The 18,613-nt window shown below is 44.9% G+C and overlaps 1 protein-coding gene across 1 annotated transcript in view; it reads left to right on the plus strand.

Annotated features, from left to right (window-relative positions):
- The window catches only part of DIS3L2 (DIS3 like 3'-5' exoribonuclease 2), a 199,835-nt gene that overhangs the window by 132,733 nt on the left and 48,489 nt on the right, over nt 1–18,613 (plus strand). The window contains exon 14 of the mRNA XM_054385907.1: nt 1,223–1,456. Within this exon, the coding sequence (XP_054241882.1) occupies nt 1,223–1,456 (234 nt within the window). The remainder of the gene's footprint in view (nt 1–1,222; nt 1,457–18,613) is intronic.

Genomic DNA, 18,613 nt, shown 5'->3' on the forward strand with positions numbered 1-18,613 from the left:
GCATCTCTGCTATTAGGACACTACTGAACTAGAAATGAGCTTAAATGCCCTGTGACATTTAGAGGTCTGAGCTGCTGAGTTACGCTGCATGTGTGTTCTACAGGCATAAGGGAGAGAGGCAGCAAGGATATCCTTGGGGATCAGTTCTTTCCTGTTAGTAAAGTATTTGCCTTTCTGAAGCAGTATCCTTGATGAGTCTGTCAGGGAGCTGTCTGTTCTCCCTGGACACCATCACTTGCAGAATTTACCTTCTCCTGTTGTGCTGATGAAGGGGTAAGGTGGCACTTGTAGCTAAGGCAGAATTACAATTCTCCTTTCATTCTCTGAGCACTTGTGCTTTGAATGGTTTATCAGAGACTGCATCCATCTTCAGAGCCCTCGTGCCAATGCTCTTGACTTTTCTGAAGAGCCTTCTATCCTTTGTCCCTCTACACTTTCTCACTGACTTGATGAGCTTTTGGAGTCATCTCAGCGTTAAGAAATAATTCTGAATTGCTACCTTTAAATTTGCATTCTGTTACAGAGTTTAAAATGGAAGTTGCTTCTGGTTTAAAGTAAGATGACTTTATAGATGATTTACAGATTACTTTCCTCTAGATTCCAAAATAGTTTGGAAGCTCAGAAAGGTTCCTGGCTTGAGTTTGGACCTAGAACTATAGGCATGAGCAGAGAAACAAAGGGTCAGTGACTGGCTGTATCTCCTCCAGACCCACCAAAGTCCTACTCAGGCACTTTCACAAGTGCTAGTCAGACACTGGAGTGCCTGCAATACTGAAGACAGCTTTTTAAAGTCGTGCCTTGCTGGCCACATTTTAATTGAAGATGTGGAATGCTGTCTGCTGTGGTTTAGATAGGAAATCCTTCCTTGCATGTGTGTATCTGCCTGTTTCCACTCCTGCACCTAGAAATCTTTGAGTCAACTGATTTCAGCTCCCAGATGGACTGTAGTTCTTTGAGTTTTATGGAAGAGGGAAGACAGGTAGAAGAGGGAGACCCAAGCAGTTTCCAAGCACAATATATTGTGCATATGGATGCTACTAGATACTGGATAATCTATACAGGCAAAAGGCTGCATGGCTTAAGTATGAGAAGTTCTTCACTTGAAGAACACAGTCAGTGATGAGGTCTGGTGTCATTCCTTCCAATATTTGTACAACTTCACAGGCTTTTGTGCACTGGAAGAAAATGTCCTCAGATCAATTTGTGCTTTCCCATTTTGCAGATTCTTGATGAATGGTTTGGGCGGACAGTCATCTGTTCCTGCATGAAACTAAGCTATGACCACGCACAGAGTATGATTGAAAACCCTGGGAAGGTGTTCTCAGCTGAAGAACTGCCCCCTGTCTCTCCACAACACTCACTAGCTGAGATCCAGCAAGCTGTGCTGAACCTGCATCGAATCGCCCAGCACCTCCGCAAGCAGCGCTTCATCGACGGTGCTCTGCGCTTAGACCAGGTGAGTCAGTCCAGCCCTCGCTGAGGGGCTCCTGCTCTGCTGAACCAGTTTCACTTTGTGCTCCTTAGAACTCTCTGATCAGTCAAAAACCTCAAAGGGAAAAGTCAAAGCTCGAATAGAATTCTCTGATCAGTCTAAAACCTCAAAGGGGAAAGTGAAGGCTGGAATAGAAAGGCAGGTTTGTGTGCCAGTGTTGTCTTAGAGAGCATCATCAAGTTATGCACCAAAAGTACTAAGATGAAAAGAAAAAAATCCCTTTATTTTAAGGAGTGGTCCATCTTTCAACATTTTTCAAAATCCTAAACCCCTGGCAGGCTGAGTAAGTAACTCATCCAGTGAAACAAATCATGACAATGTTATTCATTATCAAGCAGCTCAGATATCCTTAGTGCACATTTCACTGTGAAAGGCTCATCCTCCAAATTTATTTCTGTGCTTGCAATACTCATGTTTTCCACAGCTTTCATAGCAGTTCTCTGCACAGGGAAAACAACTAAATGTTATCTAAGCTAGTACTTACAAGTCTTGGGTGTGTTTCAGAGGATTAAATGCTGGCAAGTAGGCTTTCTGTCTGGGGTGATTTAAATAATCTTGTATCAGTTGTGATATGTGTTATTCTATTTTACAAGTAGATACAGATATTTTAGACTATCACAGCAAAAACACTTCTGCATTTGAAGTTCAGCTGCTCTGAGGTGGCTTCTGGCAGGTTTTGTGGATAGGAGGTTCCAGTAATTTATAGAACCCAGTGACTTTCCTAAGGCAGGAGATAGAATAATCTTTCATATAAGGGAGCTCCACTGTCTCATTGTGCCAAGTGAGCATGAGTCAACATAAGGATATTGCTAAGAGACCTTAGCCTACTGAGATATGTAAACAGAGCTGTTGTATCTGAGAGGTATGTTGTAACCCTTCCATTTTACTCAGCATTGTAGCTTTGTCTTCAGTTGCAGGAAAGTCTGATTCTAGAGAAATCATTGCAGAGCAACGAGAGCACAGGGTGCCTGTGATCTGTGAGCTTCCCCAACCAAGCACGTGGTTTAGTCTGGCAAAGCTGCTCAAGAGGAGAGGCAATGTGCTCCCACCCATGTCTAAGATGGACAGGATGACACATGTGTATCTTGAGTTTCAGCAAAGGAGGTTGGAGTCATACACCAGGATAAACTTTCTGGTGTAGGCATTGTAGTGTCTGATACTATCTTGCCTACATCTCTTGTAGGAGGCCTTGGAGGACTGGTTAGGCACATATAAGTGAGACTAGAGTGAGGGCATTTGTTCAAGGTCCCTTCTGGCTCAAAGGAAATAACATTTTTATAATTATATTGAAACATTTTTTGGAAATCAAACTCTCACTTTGAAGTCATGCAGAGTTTTCTTAAACCTCTTTTGTATCAGAAGCTTCCCTCTAAGGTTTCTCATACAATGGGTAATAAGCTGTGCTTTTGTTCCCAAGCACAGTCTGAACGCTACAGAGATGTAGAAAAATCCAGCCTTTGCACTTGAGCTGACTGGGAAGCCTTGGAGATGTCTAGGTTGGAGCAGTCCATGGTGACTGGGAGCTATGGCCCAGAAAGGCCACCAGCTGCTTTCCACAAGTGAGACTTAATAGTGTAGAGCAGTCATCCTATGTGCCCAAGTTCAGTATCTGTTATCAAACTAACCTCAGGGAAAATGTTTTAAACCAGGTGTGGCGTTTTCAGTGGGAGGATCTGGCCAGGGAAGCATCCTGTTCCAGCAATACTCCATCAAAGATTAGCAGTGTTTTGTTTTGCTCTGTGCTGTTCTAGAGGAGCTATTGAAGAGAAGATATTGGAGCATCATGTGCTAAGGGCACCAGAGAGGGCTGATTCCTGCTCAGCATAGTTCCTAACCAAGGTGATAAACTCAGTTCTCTCTCACAAGTGGCACTTTATGCTGAGCAGAATCTCTCTTTCATGGCAAGAGTGTCAGAGATCAAATGTAATGGTCTTGGAGAAGGAAGTGCATTTTAGTTTAAGGGACACTTTCACCATGCTTCCTCTGTTCAAGTACTGCCTTAATAGTTTTATTTTGATAAACTACACCCTCTCCAGCACATTGAGGAAGCAGCTACTGTAATGCCTGAGTGCAAACAGTGTGTGAGGGATAGGTGTGTGGACATGGACAGTGGTGTATAGCTGGACAAAGCAATCTGTAGCTTCTAACATAAGGAGAGGATGCCTTTGCTCCCCTGAGTTCCCATGGATGCAGTTGTGGGCTCAGTCCAACTTCCAGCCCCGAGTGAGTGAACAAGGGTGGATCCAAGTGGGAAACATACCTTTCTAATCGCTGGACCTCTCACCGATTTCCTGTTGAGTAATGTAAATCCTGAACAATGGAACACTAACTCCAGCAGGAAACTAGGGGCAATGAATTATCAGATTCCAAATAAATATGTGAGCAAAGGAAATGATCATCCCACAAGCCTTAAAGAAGGGAGTGGCTGGGCATGTATGACTCCTGTGGTGCCTTTTTCCAAGGGATGTGAGCCCTCTTCCTATACATTGCATGATGTTTCAGAGCTTCTATCTCAGGGTCACTCCTGATTTAACAGTTAGGACTGGGGGGTGTTTTTGTTGCTTACTTGCATCCACTCTGCCATCTTTCAGTGTGACATGCTCTTGTGCTTCCTGTTGGTATTAAGAAAATTATGGGAGAAAAAAAATCTCCCATCCTGCTTTGTCACTAGCTGGTGTGGTCTCAGGCTGGTGGTCTCCCTGTCTGTATCAGTTTCCTCTTTGGAGTTACATCGATCTTCTCTGTATCTGTATAATTTAAGATTTCATCCCAAAATTTAAGGACATCTCTTAGATTAAGCCATTCATGGAAGTATCTTTGTAATAGTGAAAATCCTGGTTGGCTAGGGAGCTCCTTGCACCTGACAGAGGGTGGCTCCAGTAAGATGAAACAGTGTCAGACTGGTTGTGCCATGGTGAGGAGAATGTTTCCTGTTTGAGTGTTGCTGCTGAATTGTTATGACCTAGTGTGAGAGCAGCATGTGCTTGCCCATGGCTTCATCTTTTAACAGTACTTTTAGACACAGGAGTCTCTGTAACCCAACGGATGAAGAATTTTTTTTTATTATTTTTTTATAAATTGGGAGTTGCATATCTAGGTCACACAAAAGACCTTGAGACAAATTATTGTGGTAGCACACGGTCTTGAAAGCTCTGGATTTGTGGGTTCAGTGTCATTATATATGTGTCCCTTTTGGGCTGTGTAGTTTTGAAATCTTGCCTCTGCTTGGTCCTGGCCATGACAGCCAACATACCTGCCACTCCTTTTCCTCCCAGTTTCTTCCATGCTGCTGCAGAGGTCCGCTGGGGAATCCTGCTGCATTGGAACTTAGGTCTACGGACTTTCTTTGCAACCGGAGCCAAACATTTGTCATTTTGTGGGATCTTGCTGTCCTCATAGGCCCCTTCTGGGGCTTTTTCCCCTAGAATATGGTTTCCTGTGCTGCTTGCCAGTTAGCTAGCTCTAGAAGGCAGCTGAGCACTGAGCTTTAGAGTTTTAAAGTCTTTGCACCTTCAGTGGCTAAGGAGCTTACAAAACTTTGTCCACATAGAGATTAATGTGCTTCTTTTCCTTCTCATTTGGAGCTCAGCTTTTAAACATAAAGGCAAAAGGTACCTCATACTGTGACTTTGAGAAAAAATGTTCAGATATTTTACAATATTGTCTTCTTCCACCCCTTCCTCCTTCCTGCCAGAACCATGAAATGCCAGCCCTGTGCTGTCCTCCCCTAGCTCGTGGTGCACTCACTGTAAATTGGAGCAGGGATCTGACCTGGTTTAAAACCCAAAGTGAGCACAACCCACAATTTTCCTTTTTTTTTATTTCCTGGCCAGGTTACTTTGAGGCTGGATCACTTCCCCAAACCACAGCTTTTAAAAACACTAGCCAGAGAATCAGATAGAAAGTTGCTTTCAACAAAAACTATCAAGTTTGCAGAAAAGCTCCTTAGCTCCAGGCTGCCTAGAGGAGACCTGCTGATAAATTATTCTCTTTTTGGCCTTAACAGTTTATAAATGAATTACGAGGACAGATGCCTACAAGAAGACAGGTTAAAAAGAATTTCTGTGCATATTTAAAATGAGACTACCCTGGGATGCTGATCTATCTCTATGACAACTGTCTGTGAGCTGAGCAGTGCCTTTTGTTGTGTCACTGATTCTGCCTTTGCCAGCACACTTGTACCTGGGCTGCTCAAAGCGTGGGTGCTGACCAAAGTTCTCTGTGAGAGCAACCTGAAGTGTGTTTGCCTTAGCTCAGATAATGGCATTGAATTGTTTGCTAGAATGGATTCTCTCCCTTGTTTTCTGCACAACACACATTCAGCTTTGCAGGTGTGTGCAAAAAGGGAAGGATAAAAATGGCAAAGATGAGAAGGTTATGCAAATTTTAAGGGTTGAATTGATTGTGAAATGGTCTCGCTTCTGCATGCTCCCAGCTGGTGTGCCCTGCCACTTGTCTCGTTGTCTGAGCAAGGGTTGCACTCCCCTGTGGGTGTCCATCATTTTGAGTAACTTAAAGATAGTAAAAATTGCATTGTTGTAGCTCTGTATCAGCTAGAATCATAGAATTGTTTCATTTGGAAAAGACCTCCAATATCACCAAGTCCAAGTGTTGACCCAACATCACCATGCCCACCAAACCGTGGCATAAAGTGCCATGTCCACGCATGTTTGAACACCTCCAGGGGTGGTGACTCCATCGCCTCCCTGGGCAGCCTATTCCAATGTCTAACTACTCTTTCAGTGAAGAATTTTTTCCTAATGTCCAACCCAAACCTCCCCTGGCACAAACCAAGGCCATTTCCCCTCATCCCCCTACCTGCCCCCTGGGAGAAGAGACCAACCCCCACCTGACTTCAGCCTTCTTGCAGGGAGTTGTAGAGAGCAACTGGAGACTTTATCTGTGATCCTGCCCTATGACAGCTGGGGATAAGGAAATGAGTGATCTTTGAGAATAGCCTTTTTTAGCTAAGGTTAGTGGGACTCCTGAAGTGTTAGAATATTTCTGCTGCAAGAAGTGGCCAATCTCTTTTTGGTGGTGTGCACTAGTAAGTCAAGAAGCAATGGGTTCAAGCTTGAACATAGAAGATTTTTTCCTCAACATGAGGAGAAACTTCTTTACAGTGAGGGTGATGGAGCACTGGAACAGGCTGCCGAGAGAGGTTGTGGAGTCTTCTTCTCTGAAGACTTTCAAAACCCACCTGGATGCATTCCTGTGCAGACTACCCTAAGTGATCCTGCTTTGGCAGGGGGGTTGGACTGGATAATCTCTTAAGGTCCCTTCCAACCTCTAATGTACTGTGATACTGTGAAATGTAGGGAAACAAGCACAAAGGCCCTAGACACAAGAATGTATGCAGAGTAGCAACTCCAAACCACCCAGGTGTATGACTTACTGGCTATACTAACCAGCTCAGTGTAGTTTTTGAAGCTCTCAAAACTCACTCTGCCTACTTGATGCAAACAGCTTTGAGAAGTTGACTCAAGCCATTGACACATGGAAAACTAAGAGGAAAAAGGATGTGCAGGATGTGACACTATGTTGAGAAGTTTCACATTCAGTTGTGGCTAATGGGCTAGGACAGAAGCACGTATTTTTAGACAGTTGCTCTTGCTAATGCTATTTAATTGGAAATCTCAAGAGCCACAGATTAATTACTGTCACCATTAAATTTTTCCAATATGAATGACTGCTGGAAATAATGATGGGAAATTGTTTTGTCATATTTCCTCCCTCTTATCTGTATAGCAAGTATTCAGCTCTTTTCTTTTTGCTACATGGAAGTGATAAATATTTCTATCCCTGGTTAAACAGTAATTGTTGCAAAACACAATAGATTAATGTATGAATGGAAGGCCCTTTGGGTTGGAGGAACCATTTAGATGGGACAGCAAAGGGCTATATTATTGTACAGACCTCAGTTAACTGAGTGTGCCTATGTTTTCCTTGATAGCATGACCTGAATTTGTCTTGAAGTGTTGTTGGAGCAGGAATGCCATCCTGGCTTGAGTACTCCTTGGTGTGATGCTAGATTTTCTAGCCACTAGCTGCTTTATGGGCTACCCTGCACACTCTTAGGGTATGCATCTTTCTGGGGAGGAGTGCATGCTCCAGTCCCTGGCACTTAGTGGCCTTTCTTTGGGGAGCATTGCTTTGGTTTTGGCTGCTCTCAATGAGAGGCCTGGTGATCATCACCTGGGATGCGACAATGGTACCAAATTCCTCTCAGATTTGGTTCCTTCAGACCAGGGTGAGGTTTGTACCTGCTTTGGTCCAAAAGAAAATCCAAAAGGCCCATTATAAAGTCCTCAAAACTGCCATGATACCTCCCTAAAGAGGGCTTTACAGCAACAGTGAAGAAGCAGGGTGGGCTGTGCACATGCTACTGTAAGATAAATGGGAGTGCAGACTGACAAGGAGCTTTCACTATTCACTTCCTATCACAATTCCACCATTGTCTGCTCCTCTCTTTGATGTCTGGTTAGAGACATCACTGATACCCAGAATGGGGACAGCAGGTGCTATCCTATCATTATGGACAGTTGCTTATACTGTGTGATACATAAGGCAGCTGGGGGGATGTCGGATGTATTTGGAGATTAATTTCCTTTGGGGATTTTGTGTCTTTGCATAGCCCCCGGTTAATAGAGCAAAATGAGCACCTACAGCCACAGCTTTCTGCCGAGGCATGCTGCTCTTCCCTGCAGGGGTAATCGAAAGGCACTTGCAAAGGTGCACTAGCAAAGTAGGAATGATTTTCAAAATGTTTTTCCTACAGTACCACAGGGGAACATGATACTGTGCAGGCAAATACGACGTGTCATCGTTGCCATCAGGAGCAGCCAATAGCTCAGGTCAGGCACTTGGTTCACGTACAAAGGATGCACACAGGAAGGAGATGTTGCAGGATACAGAGGAGGGATGTTTGGCTGAGCATCTTTTTGCTTGCTTGGAGATGTTTGCATTGCCAGTAGGTTTTAAAATATTTTGATTAAATTAGGATTTTGAGCGGCGAGCCCTCCAAATCGAATCTTTTGCCCTGGGATTTTAATGAAGCCCTCCCAGGGGTGTGAGTAGGATTGATGTTGTCGCACATGTCCTGCCGTTCCCCAGTTGTTCTTTCAGAGCTGAGCAGCTGTGTCCCAGCAGGAGCAGGTGGTGAAGTGGTCGAGCTGGCTCCGACAGGAGGGGAGAGTTGGACGCTGGAGCACGCGACTCGGCTGTAGAGCATCATGCTGGGAGCCACCGCAGCCAGATGCTTGGGCAAACACAGCCGGGAAGGAGCTCCCCACACAGTGGTGCTCTGGCATTAATTTACCATCAGTAATGCAAGAATGGGTTATGACTTTATTCTTCCTGGAGTAAGTATTCCAGCCACCAGCTCAGATATTCAAGTTCTCTTGTCATGTACAAGTGTTTTTCTTCTAAACAAACACAGCTTAACACTTGAGTGTTATTAAATCTACCCTAGACCTGTGAGCTCAGAAGCTCCTCAAAGAAAAAGAGGTCTTGCACTTTAACTTTGAGATGCTGTTTGACACAGCAATGACTTCTATCATCTGCCAGCCTCAAAGCAAGTATCAGAGAGGAGGCCAGCTCCATCCTTCCATGCAAAGGGAATGGTGTGAAGAGGTGAAACAGCTGCTTGAGCTCACATGGTGAGTCAGTGGCAGAGCTTGCAGGACAGCCTTTTTCTGGTTCCCAGGCCAAATCCAGTGTCAGGCCAACACCGGCTGTTCTCTTCCTCTCATGTTTGTTACTGACAGCTATTGAATAAGAATTGGTGCTTTTTTGTTTCTGCAGTTTATTGCTGGCTCAGTTAAGGTCAAGTTTTCTTACCCCAGTTCCCCAGTAGGTACTTCACAATGTGAAGCAGAGAAACAAGCCACGTCGGCATGGAGGGCTGAACTGGGGCCAGCACGTCTCTGCAATGCAGAGTTTTCGCAAATGTTTCACAAATGGTTTCTCTCCCCAGTCTTTTCAGGTCTCAGGCTTTGCCTGCTGTGCCAGGACCAAGCCAGTGTGCTGTTGTCCCATGGAAATATCTGTCACTTGCATAGAAAGGAGCTGTAGCAGACAGTACTTCATCATACCTTCCAAATTGCTTGGCTGCTTTTATTGATTGAATCCAGTTTGTGATCATCTGTTGCAGAAGCAGGGTGAGCTGGAAGTCATCACATGCTGACCTGCAAATTGGGTTGAAGGTGTTTGCAGCTACTCCAATTCACATATGAGTTACACATTTCTTAGTTTTCTGGACTAGCTGGGCACAGATGGATCTTGACCATGCTTGTGATAGGCAGCCTGGAGTCACTTGGGACTTCAGACAGTGGCAGATAGCACCTCTATGGGAAAGAAAGGGCATCTATGGCAGGTGCTGGCTTAGTGTGATGGAAGGTGTCCCAAATGTGAAGCTGATAGCTAAGGTGAATGGAGAATTCAGTGCTTGATCCCGCTGAGCAAGCAGTTCAGTGGTATTTTTGAGGTTGGTAGGGAGAGTAGTGGCTTCTGCTGGTTATATTAAAAGAGGTACAGGTAAGAAAATGTTTCTCAGTGTAGCAGAAACAAACTGGTTCTTCAATTTCTCTGATAGCAAGACAGATAAAACCCAGGAAACCAGGTGTTTGTACAGAGGTGCATCTGGGGTGAGTGCTGGGAGGAAATTTTGATTTTTATATTTTCTGCTGGGGAAATCTTTGCTGTGAGTCCTGCCCTCCAGTCTGTGGTGAGTTTTTCCCCAGCAATGTACAGACGTCATAAGAAAGTCTCCTGTTGTTTCAGGTTCCGTTTATCACATATTTGAACAGAGACTTGACAAGGGTTTTTTTCAGGTTTTAATTATAGCTGACTGCATGGCCAATCAATCATTCTCTTCAGATGGAGTCACAGGGTGTTGAGTGATGTAACTTCAAATGTGATCAGTCTGCCATAGCTGAAGATGTAGCAGCTCCTTGTCAGAGCCAGTTCTGTTTCACCTAACAGTAAATGGAAGAAAGGCTAATTGTATAATGACAAAAGGCAACATTTGGAAGGAGATGAAAGATTCAGACGTTGCAGTTTTGTGATTTCTCATTTTGATTCAGAAGTGAGAGGGGAAAAAAATTCTTACTTCCCATGACCACAACTCATTGTATCAGATCCCTTCTGGGTACGATCACTCTTTCTGAGTCCTGGGAAGTTTTGTCTTTTCTCATCCATAGCGTGTGGATAGTGAAGTACAAAGAAGGTCAGAAAGCACCTGCTAGCCAAGATCCCAGCAGCTGAGCTAAGGATGAAGCTGATCTTGCCCCCTTTGAGTGTCTGTTGAAGTCCACTTCTGGGTTTTTTTTCTTTAAACATTCCAAGTCCATGCCCACATCTCCTGAAATTACATGCCCTGCTAACATTTGCAGTGACTCATTGGGAGTACATTTTGTTGAGCAACCTCTTGGTTTTATTTCAAAAGTGACTTTTAATCTGCCTGTAGTAGTCTAGACTGTTTATCTTGCCCTTCTCTCCATGTTAATATGGTAATAAGGAAGTTGTTCAGGCATACAGGCATGATCCAGGATGTAGATTTCCCCTGAATATCTAATTGCATAACGTGGGAGCATGAAGCATGACATCTCAGATAAGGTGGTTGGTCCACGTTGCACTTGTTTCTGAGATTTTTCCATACTTGAGATTTGAGAAAGACTTCCTCCCTGAATGTCTTTCGTCTTTGAGCAGTGCTGTGTTCCTTTGTGGGAGACAGTGTGATTCCCTCTTGCTTCCTGCTTGCATCTTGAGGCACAAATACCCATCTCTCCCCTAAAACGCCTTCACGGGGTGTTGCATTGTCAGCACCTTGAAGCCTGACAGGACTATACAACTTTGCTCTCTGAAGGGAACACTTTCTCCACTTTGGATCTAGGCTGGTAGCAGATACATTGAATTAGTGCTGATTAGTTACCAAGCAAGGTAGTGACACTCCATTGCCTGTCTGTGATGGTCACTTGAAAAGGAAGCAAGAGGCAGTGAGAAAGCAGCCTCAAGAGTGGTTTGAGACATCTGGAGGAAACCATCCATGCAAAATCACTTGTGAAGGGTTTTTGTGGCAATTCCTTTAACTGCACTTGAAAAACTTGTTACTGACACAAACTAACCAAGCAGTCATTTGGTTTTGTGTGTTGTTTTTTGTTGTTTTTTTTTTCTTTTTTTAAGAACCAGTCTAGCCTGAAAGCAACACAATTTAATTTGTGCCTTCCTTGACAATTGCAGTAAACTGGTTGCATCATGGGTTTGAAGCCCCTGATCCTGCAGAGCTGTAGCTTATTGGGTGTCTCATGGCAATGCTGAGATCAGCCCTCCAACTGAGAAATTTGCAGTCTCATGAATCAACAGGAGGTTTTGTATTAGCTTTAAGTCTGCAGTTTCACCTCAATTTCAAGGTCTCTGTTTTAATCTCAAGACTCTCCTTGTTTCTCTGAGAAGAAATCACATTGATCCAGCTAGCACATTACTTCTGATTAGTGTGTTAGAGTAGAACCTGACCCACAATACTAGGAAATAAAATGCTTAAATAGCTAAAATGGGATTTAAAAAAAAATGCAGTTCAAGAGATGATTTCTCTGTCAGTGATGTGTTTAACAGGTATAGAAGACAGAGTGAACTAAAACAGGCTTTGGTATTTGGAAAAGTGAGTCATTTTTTCTGTTGCATCATGTATAAACTTTTCCTTTCTCATGTATGTATGGTTGAAATTACTTTGAGGTTTTGAATTTTCACTTCAGCTCTGTTTTTTATTATTTTCAAACATCACTGACAGCAGTAGTTTGTAGTCTTTAATACTGTGCTTGCATTGCCTTGCTTTTCACTTTTGTTGTTTTGTTTGTTTGTTTTTTAATAAGCCAAGGGACAACATATAGATGGGTAAATGAGCTGAGGAGCTTCTGGTTTCTCATGTTTAGGTAGGAATGTTGATGGATCCATAACATGGTGCCAAGGGGTGCTTCTGTCAAACAGCTTTTTAAGAGGAGAAACAACCTTGAAACTGTGGCCTTCTCTTTACAAATACTCAAGCATTTTTACAGGTGCCTTGAAATCAGTGTTTTTGCTACAAGTAGCCTTTGTAATAGTGGTAGCATAGCTATGGGTACAAAATACAATTCAAAGGAGGAAGACTTGCTGAAAAGAGTTTAAACAGACAGGAAGTTGGTCCCACCACAGGGATTTCTCCCAACTCTCATTCATTTTCATTTTGAAGGAGTTATGTTTGGGGAGGGTTGGTTTTTTTTTTTTTTTTTTTGTTTGGTTTGTGGTGTTTTGTTTTTTTTTTTTTTTTTCTAAAATAAAAAAAAAATCTTACCCTCCTTCATGGAGCTTCTGCCCCAAATTATTTTAGAACCAACATGCAGCTGCCTGGTTTACCTTGTATCAGTGGACACTGCCTTGATCTTCAGTCTTTGCAGATCCCATAAGAGCCTATGAGATCTATTAGAAGGCTGTAAAGTGTCTCTTCAGTACAAGAGTGTGGTCATTTCACAGCTTGCCGAACGCCTGCTGTGGCAGTGCAGTGCCTGGGATGTGCTGTGTCGGGGCTTGAGCTGTAGTTATGGCACCCAGGGAATGCAAAGCTGGAAAGGGCTTTAGGAGATGATCCCTTCCTTTTCCTGGCAATAGCAGGAGCTCAGCTGGTAGTAGTCCTCTGCCATGTTTGTTGCTTTGTCACTGAGCCTTTGTACCTGCTAGGACCTGTGTGACTAGAGTGAGCTCCTCCTGGGGCTGTCTCCATGGCTTCAACCCACCCAGCTGTGCAGATACAAAGTGTGTGGAAGAAGTTTGCCGTTGGGCCTGTCCTTCACATGCCCCTGATTAGTCATTGCCTGGAATCTGAAGTACTAAAGGCCTGCAGAATCATTGCAAGTTGCTTAGCTGAGTGTGCCAAGGTCCTCTGGGGTAGAGTTCAGCAGTTTGAAGGGCTCACCTGATTACAACAAAGGAGTCATGCAAGGTGGCTCACTCAAGATTATTTTAAATGTCATAGAGTGTTTTTTCCCATTACAGCTGATACAACAGCCTGCTGGCTGCTATTGTAACAGGGTTTTACTCAACATGCTGTAGTCTTGTGTGCTGCAGAGAACTGCCACTGTGCAAGATGGGCTCTAGTGCAGCAAGGGCAGCATAGCTCAGTGCTCCGGTGACTGGGGGCATCGCTGCCGTGCCAGGGGAAGGTGGCATGTCTGGGCAATAACCAGAGTGGGCAATACCTAGCAGGGACCTTTGCTCTTCAGCTTTGAGTGGGGATTTCAGCCTTAGGTTGGGTTTATGGAAAGCAGAGTGAGGTTTGGTTTAGGGAAGGAAAAAAAAAATTGGGTCCTTTCAGAAAGCAATTTGTTTCTGTTTTCTGTGAGCAAGGCTTCCAAAGGGACTTGGTCAGTTCTGCAATACAATCAACTGGACTGGAAAAAAATACCAAGTGAAGTAACACAGTGGCTGTGGTAAACATGAACTGAGGCCTTGGAAGTAGCTAATGGCATACCACAAAAGAGTCTCCTTTCACCCACCACTGGCTGTGCCAGCAGCAAGCACTGCCAGTGCTGGCGTCTTGCAGAGGAAAGCATCATTTGGCTCCCTTTTGGATTTCATTACTCTTCCTGCACTCCCTCCTGCTCACAGCAAAAGCCTTTCCAGTTGTAAAGAAGTGAATTAACTCCCTTGGTGTCAGTGATGGATGAGGCGCTTTCTCCCCCTTCAAAGAGGCGAGCCGTGCCGGTGAATGTGGGCCAGCAGAGTTGAAAAGTCCAAGCAGAGCAGGAGAGCCCGTGGGGTGACCCAGCTGTCAGGCAGCACACCCTGGGGATGGCTCCCACCGGTGTCCTGTGAGCAGGGAACAAAAGCCACTCTCAGCACGTTTGCCCAGCCTTGAGGCTCACTTTTTGTGTGTCCTGCTTTCAGTGGACTTGGGCACATCCCTTAACACACAGCCGCCGTTTGTGCGGGGTTCAGGGAGCCTCAAAGGCTTTCAGAGGCTGCTTCTCCGCCCTGCACAAAGGAGGGTTAGCACACTGGTACTTGGGAGATCTCCTTTCAGGCGTCCATGGCTAATCATATTAAAGGTGACCTCGTGGGCAGTGCTTTCCATTGTTGCCATATGTTTTGTCCAGCACTTGAGTGATGTTGCGTATTGGAATGTATTCATGCGTCACCTAATTTAATCACCAGGCTTAATCCCCTCTCCTGTTCTACACCCTTAGAATTTACTGGCTTCTTTCTATCCCCCTGTGCCTTGTCTGGGTCTCCTTCACAAGCTAATACTGATGCCTGCAGATAGTTTTATTTGTTTATTTACTTTCAGAGTGTATTTTAAAACAATAATCTTGACCACAAACCCTGCAACCTCTCCAAAGTACGAGTGAGTGCAGTGGATGGCTGATCCTTTGTTCCTGTGATCTTTTCTCTTCCAGCTTTTCCATAGAGAAATTAAGGATTAGGCTCATGGGTTTTAAAAACAAAACCAACAAAATACTACGAATGGAAAAATGACTGAGAAAGCAGTGTGTCTCCTTTTAATATTGTTGGAATAAATAGCTAATGTTAAGAACTCGACTGTCTCTGTAAAATATAGTGTTGGTTTCTGCCTTTAAAACTTACAGCTTTGGTATGGACAACTCCAGTTCCAGGGCTGACTGGACAAAATTAACCTAGCAAACGCTGAAGTCCATCAAACTGGGAAACTGGAAAGTCTGATTTGTGCAAACGTACTGCTAAAACTAGAGAGCTCTGCAAGAGCTGCCATGCTGTGCAGAAGCCAGGCATTACAGACTGTCCTTTAAGGGGGATTTCTACAGATTTTTCTGAGACTTCCCTGTGCCAGCCGACTCTGCTGTGTAGAGGGGTATATTAAAAGCAGGAACTGGAGATTTAGTTGTGTTCTGACTTGCTCCTAGGAGTAGAGAGGGTCAGGCCTGGCAAGGGAAGGCAGTGATGAGGTTTTTAGGATGCTACATGATCAGGTTTCACTAGTATGTGGAACTCCCAGGGGCAGGAAACCTTTTAATTTCCTTACACTTGCTGTGGCAGATTAAGTACCTCATGCTTTGGTTCAGCCCTTAGATTCTCCTTCTCTACATATGGCATGCTGGTACCCACAACTTTAAACAGTGAACTACATCCTGGACGTCTTTGAAACTTTAATCATAGCTTGTACCAATTTAACTGAATTACAGCCTTGAGTTTCCCTCTGTGGGAGGGTGGATGTGTGTGTGCGTGTGTGTGTACAGGTAACATGTGAATTTCTTGCAGCTGAGTTCTTGCACTTGAAGCTTGCTGATCATCTGTGACTGTGTGTTATGGTCTAGGTTTGATAGGAGGGAGGAGGGATGACGTAAAAGGTTGCAGATTTGTGACTGGTTTTAAAAATAGTTCTAAAACATTATGCATCTTCATCTTGAAGAAATGCAATACTGCTTGGAAACCACAACTACTGAACATAAACCATGTCAAGCCCCTTACATATGTTAAATAACAGTGCGGAATAGAGGGTTATAAACAGCCTGCTGTGCGTTAATGCTGGAAAAAGATCACTGGTCCTACCCCCTGGGGATCAACAGCAGTGTTATGGGCTCTGACATCAACTTGGCCTTACAAAAATATATTTTACACCACACATTTTCAGTGTGAGCCTTGCCAGAGCCCTTTCTGAAGCATCTACATGTAGAAATCACTTCCCCACTGAAGCACAGGCAGGTCAGAGCCAGAGGAAGATGGCTGGCCATGGGTTAGCTGGTGGGTAGGGTGCCCATCCTGCTGCCAGCTGACTGGGTTCACTGGGACAAGTCACCTGGCACCCATCCACCCCTGCTTCCTTTTTTTCCCCTGTGACAGAGGACCTGTGAGGTCCCTAGGAAAGCGTGAGCAAGAGCAGGTTGCTGCCAGAGGAATTCAACTAAGTCACAGCCAACCCCTTCCCAAGGGAGCCTGGTGGTTGTGCTAACAGCAGCAGCTCTTGTTGTCCATGGGAATGGGCAGGGATGTTCTTGGAAAGCTTTGGATCTCCTACTTGTGCACCAAGCAACCATGCTTAGATGCCATCAGATCAGTTAAGTAAAAGGGAGGAGGCCATGGCACATAGCCTGCTTCTGCCCAGAGAGGAGAGAGCTGGCACTGCCATGGCAGGATGCTGGGTGACCTTTTATGGCATGCAGTGTACAGAGGAGATGCTCTGCAGAAGGCAGTGGGATGAGTATGTATGGCAGGAGATATCACCTCATCCTGTGCTGCTGGAAGTGTTGGGGGAAGAAGGTTTGGCCAAGGACACAGCACTGCTGCCTTGCAGTCCTGGCAGGTTGTACCAAGCTGTGAGAGAGTCCATGTCATCCCCAGAGAAGGAGCAAAGCTTGAGTCAGCAGTGCTAGGACTGGACTTCATCACTAGTGGGTGTTTCACAGCAGCACCCCAAAGGATGAGAGAGAATGGTGTGGCTGACAAACTGAAATCACTGGGGTGTGATCAGGGGGTTCTACATCTTCATAGTCCCAGCTCCAGACATAGCTAAACCTAGAAATGCTGCTGTGATCTCTCTTGTTACCTGGCTGTGGTAGTTTGAGCTTTGAGTTTAGGAGCTCAAATGATAATAGATATAAATTCCTCCCCCTGCCCCTCTCCCTTTTTTCTCGGCAGAGTGGAGAGAGAGAAGAAAGGAAAAAAAAAAGGGGTAGGGGAAAAGAAAAAAAAATCGTGAAAGAAATATTCTGAAGTTGGTTTGGAATTAGGAGGAGTAATTTTTTTTTTTCTGTTTTCACAAAAGGGAAAGGAAAAATATAATTTTTTACATATATATATGTATCAGTAACGGGGGGGGGGGGTTCACAGAGGTGAGGGATGAGGGTAAGTGGGAAAAAATATATATAAACCAAGCCTGGATGGCCTTGTGTTCCCCTGGATGTCGGTGGATTCAGTTGAGAGAGAGAAATGGCCCCAGCCACGTGGTCCGGTGCAGGAGGCAGTGACAGCAACAGCAGCAGGAAGTCTTCTCGAGCAGACGAGGCAGGAAAAAGGGGAGAGCAGCAAGATATCCCCCCCCCCCCCCCCTTTTATAGGCTTGCTGGACAGGAAGGGGAAGTGGAATAGACCACCTCTGAGTCAGGGGACCACCTTCTCCTAGCAGGGGAGGGGCCAAGCCCTCCCCCGATTAAATTTCTTTTGTCCACCTGGGGCTGGGTTCTTCTCAGCCCCATCCAGGATGGGTGTGCCCCAGCACACTGGCAGAGCTCTTACCGTGTCGACACAGGGGCTGTTCATATTCTAATGGGTTTATCTCTCGTGTGGAGGGTATTACAAGCTTTCAGCTGTCTTCCAGTGCAACTCTACGGAAATCCCTCCAGCCATGAGGCAGTACCTGGGCGGTGAATTAATCTGTGCTCCGGGGTTCTTACAGCTCCATTAGTGGCTTAGCAGGGGAAGCAGTTAGCATTAACAAACTTAAGAAAATAGGATTTGCTGTGTTTGATCTGCCCTCAGCTCCCTGTATGCTCCCAGCAGCAATGACAAAGACTGGGTGCATTACGGGAAGACACAAAATAATCATAGGGGAGACACAAAATAGGCTGATTTGTAAAATGTGTATTAGCATCCTCCCAGGCTCTTGAGGGTGGGGGGAAAGCTGTGCTGTATCAGGTGCAATAAAAGACACTAAACCATTTTTCTTCCTGCCACATGCACAGACATAGCTGCACCCACAGCCCTTACCTTGCCCTTCCCTGTGATTTGAGCCATTTGAAGACAGGATGATGTCCCAGCCTTCTTCAGATGACCACTGCCTAGTGCTCTGTCACTGGCATGAGCTTGGAGTAGCTCTCAGAAGCCACCTGGTGCCTTGCAAAGGCCCCTTTCCTTTCATCAAATGGAACACCATTGCTGGTGTTCTTGTTCTGTTTTGCATTAAAGAAGTGGCCTGCAAGCCATGGACTGTTTCCCTTGTGCTGCTGGGTTCCTCAGCAGAGTTGGCCATCCATTAGTGGGCGGATCAGCCCTCTCCTTGGGAGCTGCTGACTTCTGCAGCGCTGTTCTCTATTGACCATGGGCCCTCACAAAATAGTAGTGCCAAGTGTGAAGCTAAATTTCAGGCTGCTTAACCCTAGGGTCAGTAAGTTGACACCATAG

The sequence above is a fragment of the Indicator indicator genome, chromosome 13 (genome assembly GCF_027791375.1).
Source record: "Indicator indicator isolate 239-I01 chromosome 13, UM_Iind_1.1, whole genome shotgun sequence".
Classification (NCBI taxonomy): Eukaryota; Metazoa; Chordata; class Aves; order Piciformes; family Indicatoridae; genus Indicator; species Indicator indicator.